At 40.5% G+C, this 21,075-nt stretch overlaps 1 protein-coding gene across 5 annotated transcripts in view; it reads left to right on the forward strand.

Moving 5' to 3' along the window:
* Positions 1-21,075, forward strand: part of LOC130888055 (suppression of tumorigenicity 18 protein) — a 245,577-nt gene that overhangs the window by 175,377 nt on the left and 49,125 nt on the right. For all 5 annotated transcript variants that reach the window (XM_057790883.1, XM_057790887.1, XM_057790885.1 and 2 more), the window contains 2 exons: positions 9,436-9,626; positions 16,167-16,952. In XM_057790883.1, the coding sequence (XP_057646866.1) occupies positions 9,436-9,626; positions 16,167-16,952 (977 nt within the window). The remainder of the gene's footprint in view (positions 1-9,435; positions 9,627-16,166; positions 16,953-21,075) is intronic.

Genomic DNA, 21,075 nt, shown 5'->3' on the forward strand with positions numbered 1-21,075 from the left:
GGAGCTGGCAAGCTGTCTGAAAGTCTGACCTTTTCCTTCTGGTCTTTTATTCATCACTTTCCCAAAGTATTTATCCTCAGGTATATGATGTATCCAGTGTAGAAATTTTTTACAGGACTATTACAATTTTATGTCTCTTTTCTCTTTAATAAAAACTCTCAGAAGAGAGATTTTTTTCCAATTTCATACAATGCTTTATCTTTATTGGTATCTTTATATATATTTATTGAATATTCCCTTGTGGCTATAAACTGAGCTATAATATTGCCCATATCAGTTAAAATTGCTGAAAATTGTTGAGTTATGTTTTTCTAAGAAACATACAAAAAGCCTCAGAAATCAACTGATTATTGTTCTAAGTATAGACTGAATTTGTTTTATAATTTTTTATGTAATGCAAATGGACTCAAGCATAGTTTCTCTCTTTGGATAATTTGCACTGGGTAATCAGATTGATGTGCACTTGAATAGCATGTGTACACTCAGATAGCACACGCACACACAGATAGTGGAAATATTTGCAAAATAAGCCTCTCTGTGATCATACTAAGTTCTGTTCTTAGTCCATAAGAAAATACTTTCCATTTTTGCATGAAAAATGTTCTTCACCAGTAGTTCAAAATAATTGTGTCATCTTTTAAGAAAAAGTTGAGGGTTATAATTGCAGGCTAACTGGGTTTTGTCAGTTGGCTATATTTCTGGCCTACAAAGGAAGACTGACATTTGCAAAGCCTCCTGGGGTTTTCCATGATTGATTGTCTCCATTCACTGGATTAAGCCCTGTCTGTTGATTAAACTACAGAACCAATGCTGGATGGCTCACAACCCCCTGAAATTCCAACTTCAAGGAACCAATCTCACCTCTCCTGGAAGAACAGGAAGCGTTCTAACCACTGAGCAATCTCCAGTCCCTGAGCCTTGTGCCCAGCAATAGCCTATGGTTTACATTGCTAGTCTGACTTTTTCTTATTGGGAAGAATTCTTTATATAGTCTACATCCTGCTTTATAAAACATATGTGTCAAGTCCCTTCTCCTGCTCTGTGGTTTTCTTCTTCTTCTTTCTTGTCTTTTGAATACTCTCTTGAAGAATGTGATGTCTGTGAAGAAGAATGGGCACATTCAGAGACCACAGCTCAGTGGACATTTCCCACTTGAGCATGCCATGGAAACTGATCAAGCCCCAGCGCATGGATGGAATGGTCTGCATTCTACCTGGTACCTTCTGACACCAGATCTTTTACGTTTAAATAGATATAGTTTACTAGTCTTGTCCTTGGGAAAATCTTTGCTTTCCTTAAGGTCCTGAAAATGTTACATCATATTTTTTTACAGACTAAGTTTTACACTGTAACCCTTCCTGAATTCTTTTGGTAGAGTCATCCACCATTACCCACAAAGACATGGATTGGATGACATCAACCCTGTTCGAGCTATATTTTTCTCAGTTGAAAGCTTCTCTACTTTCCCTTAGAGCATTGTCTGTCTTGTCTGTTAATCTGTCATTAGGTATTTTTTACATTACTATGCTAGTCTAAATGGGATTATTTATTATTGGTTTATATATTTGTCACTACATTTCAAATAGCAGCTTCAGTATATTGATTGCCTTATCACCAAATTTTATTTATAAGGTCTTTTGGATTTTTTTCAAATACAATCCCAAGGCTGGGGAGATAGCTCCATGTATAAAGTACTTGCCTTCAAGTATAAATATTTGACTGTAAATCTCAGAACCCATATAAAACCAGGCACAACAGTATCTATAATCTCAGTGCTTTTATATTGAAATAAAAGATGAAGATATGAGAATCCTGGAAAAACTCATGGGACTGATAACAAGAAAGAGACCCTGCCTCTCAAACAAGTTAGAAGACAAGGAACGATACTGCTCACCCACACACAGTTGTTGCAGTGTATATGCACCCACACACACATAAGAATATAAATATGATATATATGCAAATCACATACTCACACACACACTTTTAAAACTATAACCCTATTTCTGTAAAAGATCTGCCTCTAGACTGGGGCCCCACCCCCACCATGCCCAAGACTCTGACCCTCCAAGACCCACTCTGCTGCCTAACCCCACGCACCTGAACATCTTTCCTGTGGCCAGCCTTCCACCACAATTTCACCAAACTACATAGACAGGTGCAAACCACACCAGTTGGAAAAACAGCAGACTGCACAGGCACAGGTGTAAACCATAATAGTTGGGAGAACAAGCATAGGCATAAATCATACCAGTTAGAAGAAAAGATGGGTAAATGCCACTGTAAGAATACATTCAAAAATCGAAAGAGCAATATGGCCTCACCAGAACCCAGTGATCCTACAACAGCAAGACCTGAACATTTCAATGCAGCTGAAACACAAGAAAATGAACTTAAAAATTATTTTATGAAGATGATAGAGGTTCTTAAAGAAGAAATGAAAAAAAATGCCTTAAAGAAGTTGAGGAAAAGACAAATAAAAATTGGAAGAGATCAATAAATCCTGTACAGAAAGCCAAGAAAAAACAATCAAACAGGTGAAGGAAATGGTTCAAGATTTGAAAACTAAAATAGAAAAAATTAAAAAAAAAAACACAAACTGAGGGAATTCTGGAAATGGAAAATCTGGGGAAGTGAACAGGAACTATAGATAGAAGGATTGCCGGGCGGTGGTGGCGCATGCCTTTAATCCCAGCACTTGGGAGGCAGAGGCAGGCGGATCTCTGTGAGTTCGAGACCAGCCTGGTCTACAAGAGCTAGTTCCAGAACAGGCTCCAAAAACCACAGAGAAACCCTGTGTCGAAAAACAAAAACAAAACAAAACAAAAAAACAAAACAAAAAGATCACCAACAGAATACAAGAGATGGAATAGAGAATCTCAGGTGTTGAAGATACAATAGAGGAAATAAATTCATCAGTCAAAGAAAATATTAAATCCAACAAATACCTAACACAAAACATCCAGGAAATCTGGTAAACCATAAAAAGATCAAATATAAGAATAATAGGGACAAAAGGAGAAGAATTCCAGTTCAAAGGACAGAAAATATATTCAACAAAGTCATAGAAGAAAACTTTCCCAACATAAAGAAGGTATGCATATAAAGATATAAGAAGCTTGGAAACTGAAAGGAAATTCATGCTCCGGCAATGCTGAAGCATGCATAGGCAGCCATATATGGCGGTTCTGTTGAACTCGTCCATATTGGGTTTCATGGTCTAAGTTGATGAGGATGACTGACCTCTTCCTCAACAAGAGGAACACCACACAGACCACCAAACAGGCTAGACTAAAAGCTGTCCTTTCCTAACAGCATGCCTTCATTTTTATATCAATCTTCTTAACCTTAATACAAATTTCTATCTCTCTGCCCTGGTTAGTGGATTTGTGGAGTTCTGACCAGTTACAAGAATTCCGTAGGAAGTCTTGCCTTGAATTTTCCAAGAAAATGTTGGAGCATGTAAATGGTTTCCATGGATACAGCATTTAATAAATCCCCAGCTATTTTTCTATTTCATTTATTTGTGAGGTCTCAGGACAAATGCATGTAAGAATCTATAGTTTTAATTGGCTTAATATCTCCTTGCTTACAGTGAGAAAAATCTACTATTGAAAATAGACTAGAAAACACATAGTAGCAGTTTCTGTGAATTCAGGGTTTCCCATGCGCTGTATTTTTTTTTTTCTGATGCCTAAAGTATTCACAAATTTAACTTAGAGAAAATATCCTGAGGTGATCCTCTTGTGAACTTTCTCTGTGTGGTTTATCTGAGAGAGTTAAAATCTCAGGTATATGTCACACAGACACTAGATTTTAAATTGGAATTCCAAATGGTGTCTTCTCAGTATTATAACCCAGAAAGTTCTCATGGGTAAATAGATAGCCTACGAAGTTAGTTTAATAAAATCAAAACCCAAACTATGATGTTTAACGTGTTTGGTGCATTGATTAAGCCTCCTGGGGGCTCCTGGTGTTTAAAGCAACAGTTTGAATAGGACAATAAATGAGGAGCTGACTGTATTTTTTCTGTTTCTTTCTCATCTGCTAGAAAAATATAGATAATAGAGCTCATTTATTTTCTTTACATTTCTGAGCTCTGCAGATGGGAAAACACAGCCCAGTGGAAATGATTTCTGGCAACCTTGAGAAGATATGTTAGCATTTTGTGGCATTTCTCTCCATGACATGTAAAGCATGGCTCTCCCTCATTGCAGTATCACAGCGAAGTGTCACAATAAAGCCAAAATAGTGTGCCCTCAGGGAAAACTAGAAAGGCACCATTTTCTATGCACACACAAAGGGTAATATTTATTATAAAGCCTTTCATTTTAGCTCCAAATGCTGTCTGGCCTTGAGTACTTTGCAGCAGAGAAATGCACAGAACGTGAGCTTTAAAGGCAATGTTGTGCCTAAACCTAATTTTTGTAAATGTAAATAAAAAGTGAAAAATCGAATGCTGTCCTGGACATGTGGGCATTCATGGTCTGGGCAGTGGCATTGCTGGCTGCTGCTGCTGAAGCACAGGAACACTAAATTGGCAGCCATGCAGCTCTGTCTTGACCTGGTTTGTCAGCACGGATACTCTTTCCTTTGTCCTTAATGCATAATATAGAAATTATTCTCCCATTTGCTAGATGGGAAATTTGATGTTCCAAAGATCCAGCAGTTTGTGACAGGTTGCACAGCCAGGATTACTGAATATGTGTCAGTACCCTTAATAGAAGGCAAATCTAAACCTGTACTTTTTTAATTAATTAAATGTGTTCTTCAGTAGTTTCATGCTTGTTTGTATGTATCTCATCCTTCTTACTCCACCCTTTTATCTTATGTCTCCCTCCCGTCCCTGTCATTCCAGCTCTCCCTAAAAGTCTGTTTTCCACATCCACATCTTTTTGTTTTGTGACGCACTAAGTTTAACCAGCGCTGTATACCGCGGATGTGGAACTATCACTACAGTCTGGTAGTCTCACCTGTGGGAACACAACTGAAGGCAATGATCTCCCTCTCCGCTAATATCTCTAAGTAGCCAGTAATGCCCCAGGGACGGCTATAGCCCTGTGACTCAGTTTCTCTATCAATGACTGACAACTGACAAGCCAGTCTTACACAGGCCCAGGGCAGGCAAATCCGCGGTTGTGAGAACAGGTTCTGTCCTGACCAGAAGGCAGCGTTTCTCAGTCCTTCACCTTATAATCCAGCTTGTGCATTTTTCCTGTCCACAGCTGGTATAGTATTCTGTGAGGCTGATGGGCCCGGGTGGGTGATATAAATGTCCTGTTTAGAACTGAGTGCTCACTTATTCTCCATGCTCTGAATAACCATGAGTCTCTATTCGCCGCTGTCCAAAGAAAAGCTTCTCTGATCAAAATGGTGAATGGTATTTGTCAATGAGCATAAATATCATTTAGAAAGCATAAATTTGTACTTTTGATTTTAAAATCATTTACATAACTCTTCATCCTACACTTGCAAAATTATTAGTTGCTCCAAATATTGAGCTTGATTTTCATCACCATTGACAGCCATCTCTTAAGGGCCAAGTTACTTCTTCAATTTAATCAGATTTTATCTTTTTAAATATTTATGTTAGCTGAATTATGTTTCTATGTCTATGTCTGGGTGTGAGTGTGTGCACATGAGAAAGCAAGGGCCAGTGTCATGCAGAAGCAAGTCTCTGACCCCTTGGAGCTGGTGTTATTTGCTGTTGTAAACAGTCCGATGTGTGTGCTAGGGGCTAAATTCGGGTCCTGAGCAGACCTGCTCAGAGCCAAGGAGAGGTCTCCCCAACCTTTGCAATGCTGTTGTTTTTTCAGTCACTGCAGCTCAGTATCATCTCTAGATAAAACAGCCGCCACGTAGGCACACCTGAAAATCCCTAGCAAAGCCCTGAGCCAACGCCTTCCCTTCAGGTAGGGAATTCTGTTCCTTTATATTGTCACTTGCACACAGAATTTTTCCAAATCTATTGTTCTGGTCTGGCAATATGGAGGATAAAACAAGCTGTGAGACTCTGTATTCTGTCAGTACCATCAGTTAGCAGTTTTGCTTGATCGTTTGTGGACTGCCACTTTCTGCATAAATGAGTAATGGTATATAATATTTAAAAGGATAAAGTCTGGAGGACTAGTTAACATGTGTGCATCATCCCATCATTAAAGAAAGATATTCTCTTGGATGATTAGCCCTTCCTAACTAGAACATGATGGATGGCTGCTGGTGCCAGTAAATCTCTTCCTTCGCCACCTTCGTCTTAAATGTTATGATAGCAATGCCGCTTCACATGCGCCGCGTCTTTTTAACACAGGAGTAAATGTGTGGTGCATATTGTTGACCTGAGAAAGGCTTCTTAATTTTGTTCAGTTAACGTTTTGTATCTGCTTATTGGTAATTCTTCACTTCTATCCTTCAACACAAACCAACCACTATTCTTTTTTAAGTTTTATTTATTCTTTAAAATCTTCATACATCTTATATATTTTGATCATGCATATTCACTATTACCTCTTGCCTACTTCTCCTAGTGCCCTGACTCTATCTTACAATTTCAAGTCCTTACCTTTCCTTTTTTTGTTGTTATTAATGATCCCAAGTCCAGTTAGTGGTTCCCAAGTGTGTCTGGAACATTAACTACCTTTTAGCAGTGATGTCTTCCTCTCTCAGCAACCATTAGCTTCCAATGGCTGCTTCCACAAGATGCTTCTTTGGTGCCTCCTCACATTCAAATAGGAATTTTGACGGATTTCATATTGGACAGGTCTTATGGAAGGAACCACAGCTGCTGTAAGCTGATATGTATAACAGCCTTGTCCAGTCTAGAAGTCAATATTTCACAACTTTCTTCCTTATCCACCAGCTCTTACCTTCTTTCCATCCATTCTTCAGTCATGCTCCCTGGACCTTGGAAAGGGGAGGTTGATATACATTATTCATCCACAGATAAGCTCTTCCAGTTACTTATACTTCAATATTTGATAAATTGTAAGTTCCTTCATTAACTGTTACCCACTGGGAGTGGGATTCCCCTGATCAGAGTTGAGTACAGCAAATCTATGGGTATAAGGAGGCAATTTAACAGCACAACTATTTAACATAATAACAATGGCATTTGCCCCACTAGGGCCTGTGATCTCCCAAGTCATGAGATATTGGCCAAATTTATAGTACCAGGCATGAAATCTCTTCTGTGGGCCAGATATCATATCAAATCAGGAAGTGGGTTTTTGTTCCTATAATATCCACACCACTACTGCAACCTGAGCACACCTTGGTCGGCAGAAACTGGGACAGAGCATTGGTGTCTTCCAGTCCCACCCCCAGCAGCCTACATAAAACTTTTTGGTACTATAAAAGCTAGCTAGTGAGGGAATAATTCCCTGGTCAGTTGAGACAACCACTATTTCTTTGACTTTAAAGTTTAACTCTCTCTGTTCCTCATTTCTAAAAGAAATTATGGACATTTTTCTCTCTGTGTCTATGACTTATTTTACACAGTGTAATACACATCTTCAAAATATATCCATCTTGATAAGCATAACGACATTTCTTTCTTGTTTGAAGTTGAATTGTACATAGTGTATTATAAACATTTTATTTGTCCATTCATCTGCCGCAGTACTGAGGTCTTTCCACATATTGGTCACTATAAATAGTGATACACACAACATTCAAATCAATATCATAATTCTTCAAAAATAGATTTACCATTGCTTCACCAATCCAATTTCTGGGTATTTCTACAAAAGAATTAAATCTGGAGCCTTCCTGATTAAATCTTCAGTTTAATATGTTTTGTTAGTTTTCTTCTCCTTTGCTAACTTAAATCACTCCAATTCTTAAAATGCACTTTCTGTCACCTAAACAGCAGAAGAGTCTCTCCTACTTTCTACAAATTGCCCTGGTTTCTGAGAAGGTCTTAGCAACTTTATCTGAATGTGTTCTGAGATCCTTCAAGCAGAGAGATGTTAAGAGTTATTTGAACTCTCTTCACATACTGTTACCCCTTCTTCATGTCTTTGACCTTCCAAAGTGAGCTCCTTGCTAGGACAGTGAGTGTCAGGGCGTTCCGTGTGTCTGTCTGTCTGTCCCCATTCTCTTTCCATCAGCATAGTTCACATCAGCTTCAGTCCACATAGTTCTCCACCTTCCACAGGTCCTTTTACCAGGCTGTCTGCAGCTCTCCTTACCATCTGGTCACAATTCCTTTCCTTTCCTGCATTTCCTATACTCCTTCACTTTAAACCTGGGTTCAAATATATATAGTCATTAGTTTATTTAGGAGAACTTACTCATTTCTTCCTATCTGAATAATTTTTAGTTTTCTAGTTTGTATCTTTTTTGAAATGTTTGTAACTATTATTCCTCTCTCCTTCCTGGTTCTTCTTTTCTTTTTTCTCTTCCCTCGCTTGGATGTTTTTGCATCTACTTTTTTAGATTAAGAATGTGTATCTGACTTCCCTGAACTGTTTTCCTGAATATGTCATCATCTCTGTATAGTGTTCAAGTTAGAATGGAGGCAAGGGCTTCTGGCCAATTTCTTTTTCAGAGCTGGGGTTAGTAAATTGTTTCTCTGCCTCCAGGATTCTTGCTCTTGGATTTTTTTCATGTGGCACTCGCTCATTCATCTTCAAAGAGCATTTAACAATATCTGTCGTCGATGCACTATTGTCAGAATCCTCTGATCTTCACAGATCATGCCAGGAGAGCGGTTCTCTTAACTCCACACAGTAATCTGCATTAATTCTAAGTGAGGTGTGTGGAGGAAATCTGTGTTGAAAGGGCCTCCCTCGGGAGCATTTCCAAACAGAACCATGTAAGACCAGGAATGAGGATAAACTGTTGGCCATTTTTCTGAAATCAAATCTTATCTATCCTCCTTTCATTAGTTATATGCACCAAATGAGTGAGAATCCAAAGACACATGTCTATGTAACAGCCCTCCACGTTTCTGTGTCACTGGAGATGGGCTGATGAAATGTCCACAGCTCATTCCCTTGCTTGACTGCTCTTTCAGTCAAATCAAGGCCTAAGACCTGTGGTATCAAAAATTTGAGGCATGAGAGTTATAGTGTTGTGTTATTATTGGAGAACCCACGGTTTTACATACTGCATGTTCTTTGTACCTGGGGGTATTTTTTTTTTTTTTTTTTTTTTTGCATTAGCTGTTTCTCGGGACTTATAAACTGGTTGAAGTCTTATTTCACTTCCTGGGTATGGATAAAGTAAAGCCCAGATTGGCATATGCTTACACAGTATCAAGGATAAGTCTTGAAATACTCCCGATGTAAAGAGGAATTCCCAGCAGACTGTTAGCACTAATGATGAACCCTAACTCCCGGTCCTAGTGCTTTGGGTGAGACATGGTGAAAGTCAAATGTTAAGCAGCAGCAAGTGCATTTTATCTTGTCTTAATCTGCCCTGCTCTGCTCAATCCAGGGCTGCATATGATTGCTCTATGGCGAAGAAGAGGAGAGCTGAAAAGCAGGCACTGGGGGTGCCAGTTAACAAGCGGAAATCCCTGTTAATGAAACCACGGCACTACAGCCCAGACGTGGACTGCAAGGGAAACCCGGACAACAGGAATGAGGATGATGGCCCCTTATTGACGAATGATCACTCCACTGCAGGTAGCAAAAAGGCATGGCCCAAACTTTATATATTCCTGTCACCTGCCGTCATTCTTAGTCTGTGGAGAATATACAGTTACTGGGGCTGTCGAGTATATTTGGCTTTAGGAACCAAAAACCAAACACTTGTTTCACTCAGCATTCACCTGTTAAGGCCCTACATACTTTAGTCAGATTCTATTTAAGGTCTGTAAACACAGCTTGATGATGGCCTGAGCTCACTTCAAGTCATGTTTAGGTTATGCCTCTTTGTGTAGAAAGTAGAAGATACTAAGCCTTAAAGCTAAAGAGTATGTCTGAGTAGATGTTAATTTCTAAAAGAACCCTTCAAATTGCAGGACATAAACTTTAAGATAACTTTTCAATGACAACCGTAAATGTAATGTTCATTAATTATATATATATATATATATATATATATATATATATATAGCCTATGTATACAGCTAAAACATTAATACATAATTTGTTTTATCACTATGTAAAATATTATTTAGCCCCAAAATATAATAGTAATAATATGACTCAATGTAGGTGTTTTGTGAATCCATATTTTTATAATCCTCAAATAATACTTAGAACAATAGATTGTAGCAGTGATCTAAGGTGGTTTTCCTTGAGGCTTCTTCAGTGGGAGAGCAATATAGAGAAGATATCTCTGTGCCTGTTTTCTAAAATAAGTCATTTAAGCTTATCTTTATAATATGTTGATTCGATCCTTGGCTCACTCTTCAGACATCTTTTTCAGGATGAATGAAATGTAGCTACTACTCTAAGGACTTAAAGCTTGTGTCTTCCTAGATCTCAGTTGCTGGCAATCACTTACATCCACGAGTTGAAGTGTCGTTGATTGGTTTGTGCGTGAGACTAAGGTGTCAGACATGCAAAAAAATCCTCAAAACCTATGAAAAGTTTAAGTTATAAGGCTTGACTAATAAAAACTTGAATGAGACAAGCAGATTAATATATTAAATATATACCCTTAAATATATTAAATATATTCCTATTAAATATATACCCTTTACTAAATGTGACATTTATGGAATCAACATAATAATAAGTTAATTATTTACTTGAAAACTTAAACAAATAGTAGTAAAATTCTAGAAATAGTTCTGGACATTATTTTTAAAAATATAAAAACATATTGACTGAGGATGTTTCCAGTCAGATAATCTTAATTATCTTGTCTAAGCATTGAAGATTCCATGGTTAAAACAATGCTTTCTTCTGATTAGTGGATGGATAATGATGTTTTGGGGCTTCTCTCATTTAGTATATGGTTTTCAGCATCAAAGCTCATAATTAAATTGTAATCATCTTTAACTTTTTCAGTTTCCTTGATCTGGACACTTTCATGTATTGATTCGTGGGCATGACAGATAAAATCCGATGTTAGCAGTTCTTAGACCGCTGTGGAGTTGAGGTCTTCCCTTGCAGCTTGTCCTCCAGCCAAAGACTTTACCAGGTCTGCAGACCTCCCACCTTCTGCTCTAACAATCTGATCATCATAAATGCTTATTATCAGTTAAGATAATATTGTTCAAATACATCCAGTAAAGTATTTAGTTATAAGCACTTATAGGCATCTATTTGCAGGCTTATGAGGGCTGATGGTTGCATTTAATGTTAGAACTACTAGTGATAGTGATGCTAAAATTACTATGGTGACAATTAATTTTCATCTCTTTATATGTTTCACATACATAAACAATACCATTTAGTTCGTTTTACAGTGTCACATAGGTGTAGAACCTTGATCTTGGCTTTACTGGTGAAATAATTAAACACCAAAATTCAGAAAGTAGCACAGATTGCAGACTGGGGAGAAAGTACCTAGTAGACTATCTAAAGAGCAAGCAAAATAGCTCTATCCCAGTTTACTGGGCTCTGCAGGCTCAGTCCCCCTTGCCCATACTCCCCTCAGAATGCATACTGGGCAGAGTTTTCACAATGTCTACATGAAGCTGCAATTTCTAAAAATTACAGGCCATAAATGTCCCTCTTTGAGTTCAACAGAGAAAAGATTTTAACTTGCCTTCAGTTTTTGAGAAATTTTAAGGCCAGCCACAGAAGGAGAGGGTACCGAGCCTAGTGCTCAGTGCAACGGAAGTGCACCTAACTTCAGTGCTCCTCTGCTCCAGGCTCCTCATTGTCTTTGCCTTAGCAGGAAGGAGTCTGTCTAGTTGTACTTTCAGCTGGACCACTCAGATAATGAGGGTTTAAAGGACTCATGAAGGCTAAGGTCATGCTCTTGAATTCTGTGTTTCATTCCTCTGTATGGCTCAAACTGTACCCCACGCTCTAACCTGACTCAAAAAACTACACGGGGCCACTATTGTGAATAGTTAGAAATCTTTTCCTCCCTGGCAAGGTGAACACCAGGAAGCAAGACAAACTTAGACTCCTGGAACAGACAGGAAATGAGTCATCATGGTTCAAAGTATACCCATTATGGAGTTCCCAGCAGCATGACCATGTGCTTCGGACCAGAGAATGCCTGCCTAAGACACAGAAGCTTCTAGGGGTTGAAATTACACTTATAATATGTCATCTTCAATAAAAAAGTAAACAACAAACCACTCTAGCCTCAGAATTTTAGAAGATAAATTCATTTTTCTATGGCTTTTATTCCTGCCAAAATTTCATATTCAAAAGCTCTAATAAATGAATTTACCCATAAAAGTATCCACCCTGGATATAGAAGCAAAACTGAATCCAGTGTTCATAAAACCCAGTCACACTAAGGAGTTCATTCCAAAGTCGGCATTTTCAGAGGAGTTCAGAGAAAAGATAGATGATAGATAGGTAGGTAGGTAGGTAGATAGATAGATAGATAGATAGATAGATAGATAGATAGATAGATGTGAATATTTATGAACTAAATATAGGATTACCAACAACTCATCATGGAAACCTTGGTCTACAGTTAGGAACTAAATAATTGAACTTTTATGTACCAGACAAAACTGTATTTTTTTTAACTACACAAAGGAAAGTTTTCCAGCCCAAACTACTGCCAGCCACACATGCTTAGACGCTCACACAGGACAGAGAAAGGCTTAGGCCATTCCTGAAACTGCCAGCCTGTGACCTGCTGGAAGTTGACCTTAGTGTTCCCAATTTGCCATCTTTGTAGTATTAACAAAGTTAAGGTCTATGTTGCATGAGAGTTTTGTGTTGTTTATATTTGCATGTTTTTGACCAATAACTTAAGGATCATTGTTCTTTTTTAACCCAAATTAACTTGAAGTACATTCAAGTGTCTTCCTATAAATTTATTATGAAAAGGGTTTCAATTTAGAAAAGCATTTGGCTGTTTACATTCTTAGCACCGTCTCCTAAGAATGGCTATGTAACATGAGACATCTTCTCTAGTAAGGCTTTCTAGGCTGTGGGACACTTGGATTAGGTAACAGAAACAAGGAGGATACAGGCTTCAAACCATGTGACCTTTGGTCTGTACTCAGCCCTCTCCTGAATAGCTGTGTGGTCTTGAGCAAGCCTCGGCAGACCTGGAACGGCAGTTTCTCTGGGAGATGGACTGGAAAGCACTTTGTAGTGTTGTAAAATCGATAATGGAGCACTGTGCTAGGCACATTAGTTCATTGTCCTAGGAAGGGTCATGGGATCATCTAGTCATTGGCCCATCCTCATTCTGAAGATGAAAACCCCAGCTCCAGAGAGCAAGAGCTAACTATAGTCACGCAAGCAGATGGTCTTTGCCAGTGGCATATGCAGTCTCTAGACCTCACATGTTTGTGTATTGTGCCCCAGCATCCAGTTCTGAGGGCAGATGCCAATCTGTGCTGCAGTCCTCAAAGACTTATATGGAAAGCCCACCTTGCTGAGCTTTCCTCTGTGCAGGCTCTGTTGTTCCTTAGGAATGACTTCTACTGATGAAAGTAGACCTAGCATAGTCATGTTGAGTCTGCTAGTCCCCTGATGTTACGGTCTTTGAAAAGGCCAGGAACCATCACTTCCTGAGTTGTGGGCTCCTGTGACCTCTGCAGTGATGCACAGGCCCTGTTGCCGTCCCCACAGTGCAAACGAAAACCCCAGGCTCAAACAAACAGAACAGCCTGCTCAGCAAGGTAGACACTGACAACGGAGCTTAAGCTCCTCCCCTCGGCAACAGACCTTATTACTCTTTCGGAAAACAGTATTGCAAAATAGAGAGAAGAGGGAGCCAGTGGCAAAACTGGAAGAACCGGCACCTTGTCACCGATCTGTCATGTCAAATGCTAACTTCGGGTTTTTCTCCTGCCCACAGTGAGATCTAGGAAGGCTTTTCAGAAAAAGGAACGTGGATTTGTGGCTTGGACTATCCCTAGAAACCAATGCATGTGACAGTGTGGACACCCCTGGCTTGGGGCTTCTATCTTTCTAAGGAATAATTAATAAATATTTTCTTTTAGCATATAACAAACAGTTGAACCAAACAATGAGGTAAACTGGAAATGACCCAAAATGAAGTAGTTGGCAGTCACTCAGTGAAGTGCATTGTCGTGCACATGTGCGAGTTTGTCACTCCGCCTCTCTGGTGAGCTGCACTTAATAGGAATATTTTAAACTATGTAGCTAAGCAACAGAGGTAATTGTTGCTTTCTAGAGCTTTTGTTAGCACTCTAACACAGCCCAAATATGCATAATTAGGTATAATGTCTATAAATCATTATTGTACACATGTGGGTAGTTAAGTGGAGTGAGAGAATAGTTCAATGAATTGAGCATATTCACTGAAAATGCTTTTTATTTGTTTTCTGTAGTTCATAATACTTTAAAATTATCGTAACCCTTTACACTTTCTCTTAATAGCCAACTGTGATATTGAGAAAAACTTCATTTGCATTTTAGACTATGTTTAATATATTATTTAAAGCTGGAGTTGCTCTGATGTAGGCTCAGGAGAGGATAGGCTCATCCTATCAACGTTATGTGCTTGTTTATACAGCCTCTTTTCTAGGAACTGAAATGTTAAATTTTTCAGTTTGTGTTGAATAGATCCCAACAAAAGACTGCACCCTATAATCAGCATTATTTACAGGGGCTAGTGTTGTGACTGAATTCTTCTCTGCATCCAAAAATGCTTTTAGTTACTATGGCAATATTTACTTGATCCTGGCAGTCCAGTGTTGATTTAGGGAGATAATTACCAGAAAGGAAGATGATGGAGATGTATTTTTGAGTGTCCTTGTCAGAGACAATGTTTATAAAAAATTGAATGAGACCAAAAAAAAATGCACATTGTCTTCCAGGCAGACACCGTCTCCCACAGCTTCGTGCTGATGGCCGTCCTTTCCTCCAAAGATGTTCATTAGCCCAGGAGGCACTTCACGTGGTGTCCTTACCAGTATTTAAGGGGGCTTATCATTTTGGGTTTCCCATCCCCCACCTGTCCTGTTGGATTCTGTTGTTGTTCTGGCAGATGTTAGCAGATTCGTGGTGGGCTGTTTAGTACATTTTACAGCCTGGTGGGCATGAAGAATGCATGTAGTTTGGATTCTCCTTTGGAGAGTTTGCATGGAGGCAGCTTTGGTGAACTGACCATACATGCATACAAACATACATACATACAACAAGACAAGGAAATGAGTGGTTCTGACAGCTGCTGTGCAGTGGACTGGACCCTTGGAGGTCTGCTCTTGGTCACAGGATCCAAGTCGCTCATATCTGACACCCACAAACCAACTCCCCCTCTCATTTCCTTTTCTTTATAACACAAATACATGCACATGTCAGACAAGAACATGTATTACTATTTAAAGCACCAAAGCCCAATGATTATCCCATTTATGTTTCCCCAAATATAGAATTGTAACTTGACACTGAAAAGGAAGACTTGAGAGCTTCTGAGTTCCTCGGTTATAATCCATATAGAGGTGTGTGTATCTTAGTTAACGTTGCATAAACACTGAGATCATTTCTGAGAAACTACAAAGAATAAAATTCAAATAAGCCCTCAAAACACATTGCCATGATCCATAGAAATTTGATGAGCATTTTCCTGCAGTGTGTAGCCTGTGTATTCAAGGTCCCTCTGGCGGCTAAGATGTAGGAATGTAAGGGGGTGTAACAGCAGGAACCTCATTCCTGTTGCGGAAGTACCAACCTCTGTCATTATAGTACCCTAAAAGGACTTAGCTCTTCATATGGAGAAGATTAGCAAAGTACTAAGCTTATTTTAATTCATTTGTATTTTTCTCACCAATGTTTGCAAAATTAATAAACATTACACATTATGCATATTTTATAGGCATACCAGTATCCATGCATATATACACGCAGATTTATACATATACACGGGTATATATGGTCATATGTATGTAAATAGTTATGGAAGCTCCTTAAAATATTTTTGCTTTCTTGTTTGGTTGATTGACTACATTTTAAAGGTAGGATCTCACTTGTGGTCAAGACTAGCCTTGAGCTTGCTAACCTCCTTCCTTCTATTCCTAAATATTGGGATTACAGGTTCCCATCACTATGCCCAGGCCCTTTAAATATTTTTGTTCTGCTTTCTGTTTTCTTCTCTTGTAGAGGGAAACATGGTAAAGCCTGTAGAGGAGACCCTTCATTCACCTCCGCAAGAAAACTCGCTCCAGACGGAAGACCAATACGCGTGTTATCCAGAGCTCATGGGTAAATCTCTAATGCACCTAAGCAAATACGAAGAAAGCATGTCTGTGCCGACCATAAGAGAAAACTTAAACGACAGTGGCATCCAGTCTTTAAAAGCAGAGAGTGACGAGGCAGATGGGTGCTGTACGAGCCACTCAGACGATGGAAGGGACAAAGTCCACAGCTCCCAGCCACCTTTCTGCTCCTCTGGCGACAGTGAAAGTGACTCTGACGGCGCCGAGAATGGATGGGGCAGAGGCTCCGTCTCCTCAGAAGACACGGACCCTCACAGAGGCCACAAACACAAGCCACCATATGCTAAAAACGACCTGCTGGAGGTTCCTGAGATAAAAGCTGAAGGTGACAAATTTGCCCCATGTGAGAACAGGTCTGATTCCGACGCCGAAGGGAGAGACCCACAGAACTCCTACACGGAACCGTTGACTGTCAAAGCCCGGCCTTCCTTCCCAGAGGCTGAAGATGGTGAGAGCCTGGTCCCCGGTACAGAGGAGCCTGGAGAGGTGGATAAAGTGAAGGGGAACCTGAGTTTGTTGGAGCAGGCTATTGCTCTGCAGGCTGAACGAGGTTCTGTCTTCCATCACACCTACAAGGAGCTGGACTGCTTTCTCCTGGACCACCTGGTGAGGGAGCGGAGGCAACCCAAGGTTACCGACACTGGTGGAAGACAAATCTTTAACAATAAACGTAAGCACATTTTTACATTCGTTGCAGGAAGTAAGGTGATTTAGAATTTGAAAACTTGCCATTTCTTACTTTGCAGCTACACTTTTGGTTACTGTCAGCTCAGGGTCTGTGGATGCTTTGGTGTCTTAACACCTGACACATATTTATCCTCTCTGATTTTCTCATTGGATTAGCTCTTCAGAATAGCACCAGACCTTTTAACAATGCTTGACTGGATATTTTATTTAAGACTTTAACTTATTTCATTAGGCAAATCGAGTCTAGAATTTAATTTTTCTTTCGATATTTTGTTCTGGGATTATGGGGCTGCTTTCGGGTTTCAAAATGAAAAACATCACGTCGCTGGTAAGTCAGGCAGGATGTTCTGAGGCTCCTTACGGTTAAGCCAGGTGTTAATCTACGTGTAAGATGATGTGTTCCCAGCTCCCCAGTGGCAGCCCACAGATAACTGGGTCAGACTTCAATTGATAGGGGGAATGTGCTTAGAGAAGACCTTAGATCGCTCTCCCGACATCAGGGGAATGATGTATCTTTCCTGCTGGAGGACTATGCCTGTTCTCACACTCGAAGCCTGTAATGTTTGTTAGTGGCCACTCCCAGTAGTCCACAGGTGCCCAGAGGAACACTTAACATGGCTATGCCCAGGGTTGGTCAGATTCAGACCTCCAAAGAGTGTGGTTGTTGTTCTTGTTGTATTCAGGGGATTATTGGACCCCTAGAATCTGATGACCACAGAATCAGGGAAACGTATAAGGGAATACCATGCTCCTTGATCTTGAGGGCTTAGAGGAATAACATCTGTGTGGTCAGAAGTTCTAACTGAGGAAAGTGATTCACAAGGAATTGTTTGATAATCTTAAGTCACTGTTGATACTTAGACCTGCCACTTAACAAACAATGCCTTGCGACTCTGAGAAAGTAAAGAGATGGAAATATAGTACAGAAGATGCTACACGAACATGCAGCACAGGTGTGAGTGGGATGTAGCAGGATGCTAACAAGGAATGTGCAGTTGCAGACAGGACTTTGTTTATCAGTAATTAATTTCTTAATTTTTCCTTATTTACCTTTTTAAAAAGATAAACTACAAAATCTGTAAAAAGGATGCACTTCAATCTAAGTCATATTTTGTCGGTTTTGAGGTCTATATTTCCCCTGTTTACCATCCCTAAAATCAGAAGGGCATGCAACAGTTTAACCTTCAACTTTTTTTTAAATCACATATAAAATAATGTTATAGCTTTCAACTGATGATGTTTTTTCAGGCAGTGAAATCCTAGGTTTGTAGAAATTTATTTCAACCTTAAGTTCAAATGCTTGATGGTTTTTGGTTATTTTATAACGTTTTTAAATCATCTTATATTTTCAAAATTAGTAACACAATAGGGTGTGTATAGCAACCGTTGGTAGTGTAGTGGCTTAGGGCACTACTGGGGAGAGTAGATGAATTAACAGGATGTCGTGTGGCAGAGGCCTGGCATTGCTTTAGGTTTCAAAGCCCCTGAAAGGTGACCAGGCTCAGCCGAGGCAAGCATGGAAGGTGGGATCCGGGTTGCTGTCTGTGTATGGGTACTGATACCCGCAGAGTCTGCACTCGGCATTCATACACCCTCTGCCTGACGCTCCTAGAATCGGGAATCTGGGGCATTGTTCTTGGACCTGCATTCTCTGTTTGTAAGTGATCATTCAAGCTGTCATTTGCTGCCTTCTTTAAAATACTGTTCCAATTTTGCGAACACTTTGCTCATGGACTCTGTCGTTAAAGACAGAACACTAAGATTTTAACATGTCGTCCTACCCAAGTTCACAGAGGGGTCAGCAAGGCTCCAAAGTTTGTCAAACTCTGCCCTGGGACATTCGGAGATGAGGCTGTGGTGTGGGCTCTGTGCTACCTATCTGTGGCCCTTGTTGAGTAAGAAGAGCAAGGGGAACAATGGGACAAGGCTGCCTGGGATGAAGGAGGACGGTCCCAGGCAAACCAGGACACAGCAGCGCTGGAGGATGGAGGCCCCTCATTGTGTAGTGCTATACAAAGAAAATGAAAGAAGAGGCAGGCTGAGCCGCTGCCCTGAGCCGGTGCTCAGGTTTCTTATCATGCAAACAGGTTCTGCCCTCCAGAGCATTTTCATCTGCAGCTTTGTGTTAGGAGGCCCAGGAGAGAGCCGCAGACAAAGGGGCATGGTGGACTGTCAGTGGGCCCCACCTGGGCAGGTGCCAGCCCTGTTATCTCCAACACCCTTCCTGGCTTCCCTCAGACGCACAGTGTGCCGAAGAGGGAAGTGCTCCCCGCCAGCCCTGTCAGTGCTTAGAGATGTGGTGTCATGTGGACAAGATCCAAGAGAGGAAGCACATCAAAACAGACTCGGTGGTTTCTCTCCTCTCCGTGAGTGGCAGTTTGCAATGGTGTCAAACCTCTCGGTTCATTTCTATCAAACTTCAAAGACTTTGACCTACAAGGTTTACACTCCTAGAAGGACTTGAAACTTGGCATTATATTACTGTTAAGTAAAACTTGTTTGCACCAAGTCCTAGGACATCACAACCTGAATATCCTTCTTTTCTCTTACAGAGTACAGAAAGGAGCATCCTTCACATCCATCATTTTAGTTAAATCTGTCTTTAGTGAACCACGCTGTTTCCCGGCGTCCCTGCCCTTGGTCCTTCTCTGTGCATCTGCAGTGCTCTGATTTCAGCCTCCTGACAGGTCCTAAACTGTCAGTGCTGGCTACAACTTGGGGGATCCTCAGCCCCTCCTTCTTTTCTGAAACCATGCCCCCATGTAATTGGATTACACACAGCCTGCTGTGCCCCATCTGCCTAGAACTGCTTGTAATCTAACAACTGGAATGACTTAGTTTCACAGAGATACGTCTGTTCATGCGGTGTAGAGCCATGGAGATGTCTGACACATCCTATGTCCGTGACCTGCTCGGGATGGTTTCTTTAGAGCAGGAAGGTGTGAGCTTCCCATCCCCACATGACAGGGCCCTTTCACCTACTCCAGGCCAGCAGCTTCATGAGCAGGGTCTCATAGATAACTTATTGTCGCCGTGGGCCTTACATCTGCTCAGTATTCTTGTTGGTCCACATTGAGTGTTGCACACCCCTTTTGAAGGCTGTTTTGCTTCTTTCTCTGAGTACTCACATGCTTCTAGCTTTCTGACCACCACACACACACACCACACACACCACACACACACACACACACACGAACATACAATTTCTCCTGATCAGTATCATTCTGAGCTCAAGTTGGGTTAGTTTGGACCATAAGATTGCATTTCTGTGTCATTTACTTACCAGTTTGGCCATATGTGCATGCATGTGTGTGCATGTGTTATATGATTGTACACATATGCTTGTATGTTTGTGTGTCATATGTGCACATGGATGTAAATGTGTGTTTGTGTGTGTATGTACATCTATGTTTGTCTATGTGCATAATGAACATGTGTGTTTGCACAGATGCGTGTGTGTACACATGTTCATGTGTGTGTTGTACTCCTATACACATATATGCCTATGTCTGTGCATGTCAATGCCAACCTCATCCATATTCCTATTCTGCACTCATGTTATACATTTATTTATAAGCCTCTCTCTCAACACCCTGAGTCCAGGAATTCAAACTCCTGGCATTTTCTTCATTCCTTCCATCTTGGGCTCTTATCCTGTGGTAACTGTCACTCCTGTGAGCCCCACCCTCATAGGTTCTGAGTCCTCCCATAGCTGGGAAGCCCCACTCTTTATTTTTCCTTCTCCTCAGATGCTACACTCGAACACTTCCCTCCAAAGGTTTCTCCATCACCTCAACTCCGAATTGCTGCAGCTGTGACCACAGCATCCCTCTGTGGTCACCTCACATACTCCTGAGAGATTGTCCCTAGGGGGCACAGATTCTTGGAGATATGTTTTTTTCCACTTGGTTGTGTAGGACACAACCTATTGATTCCCATCAGCTGCTCCGCAGAAAGCCAGCTCAACTAGTATGTGAGTAGCTGGTCTACCCTCCCAACTTCACCTGCTGCCAGGGACCCACAAGGACAAAGCCAGAGAGACCTTCTGCCTATATGGTGGGCTCTTTGTCTTGTAATTTTAAATCTATCTTTCTCTAAACTCTTTA

This window comes from Chionomys nivalis, chromosome 16 (assembly GCF_950005125.1).
Source record: "Chionomys nivalis chromosome 16, mChiNiv1.1, whole genome shotgun sequence".
Classification (NCBI taxonomy): domain Eukaryota; kingdom Metazoa; phylum Chordata; class Mammalia; order Rodentia; family Cricetidae; genus Chionomys; species Chionomys nivalis.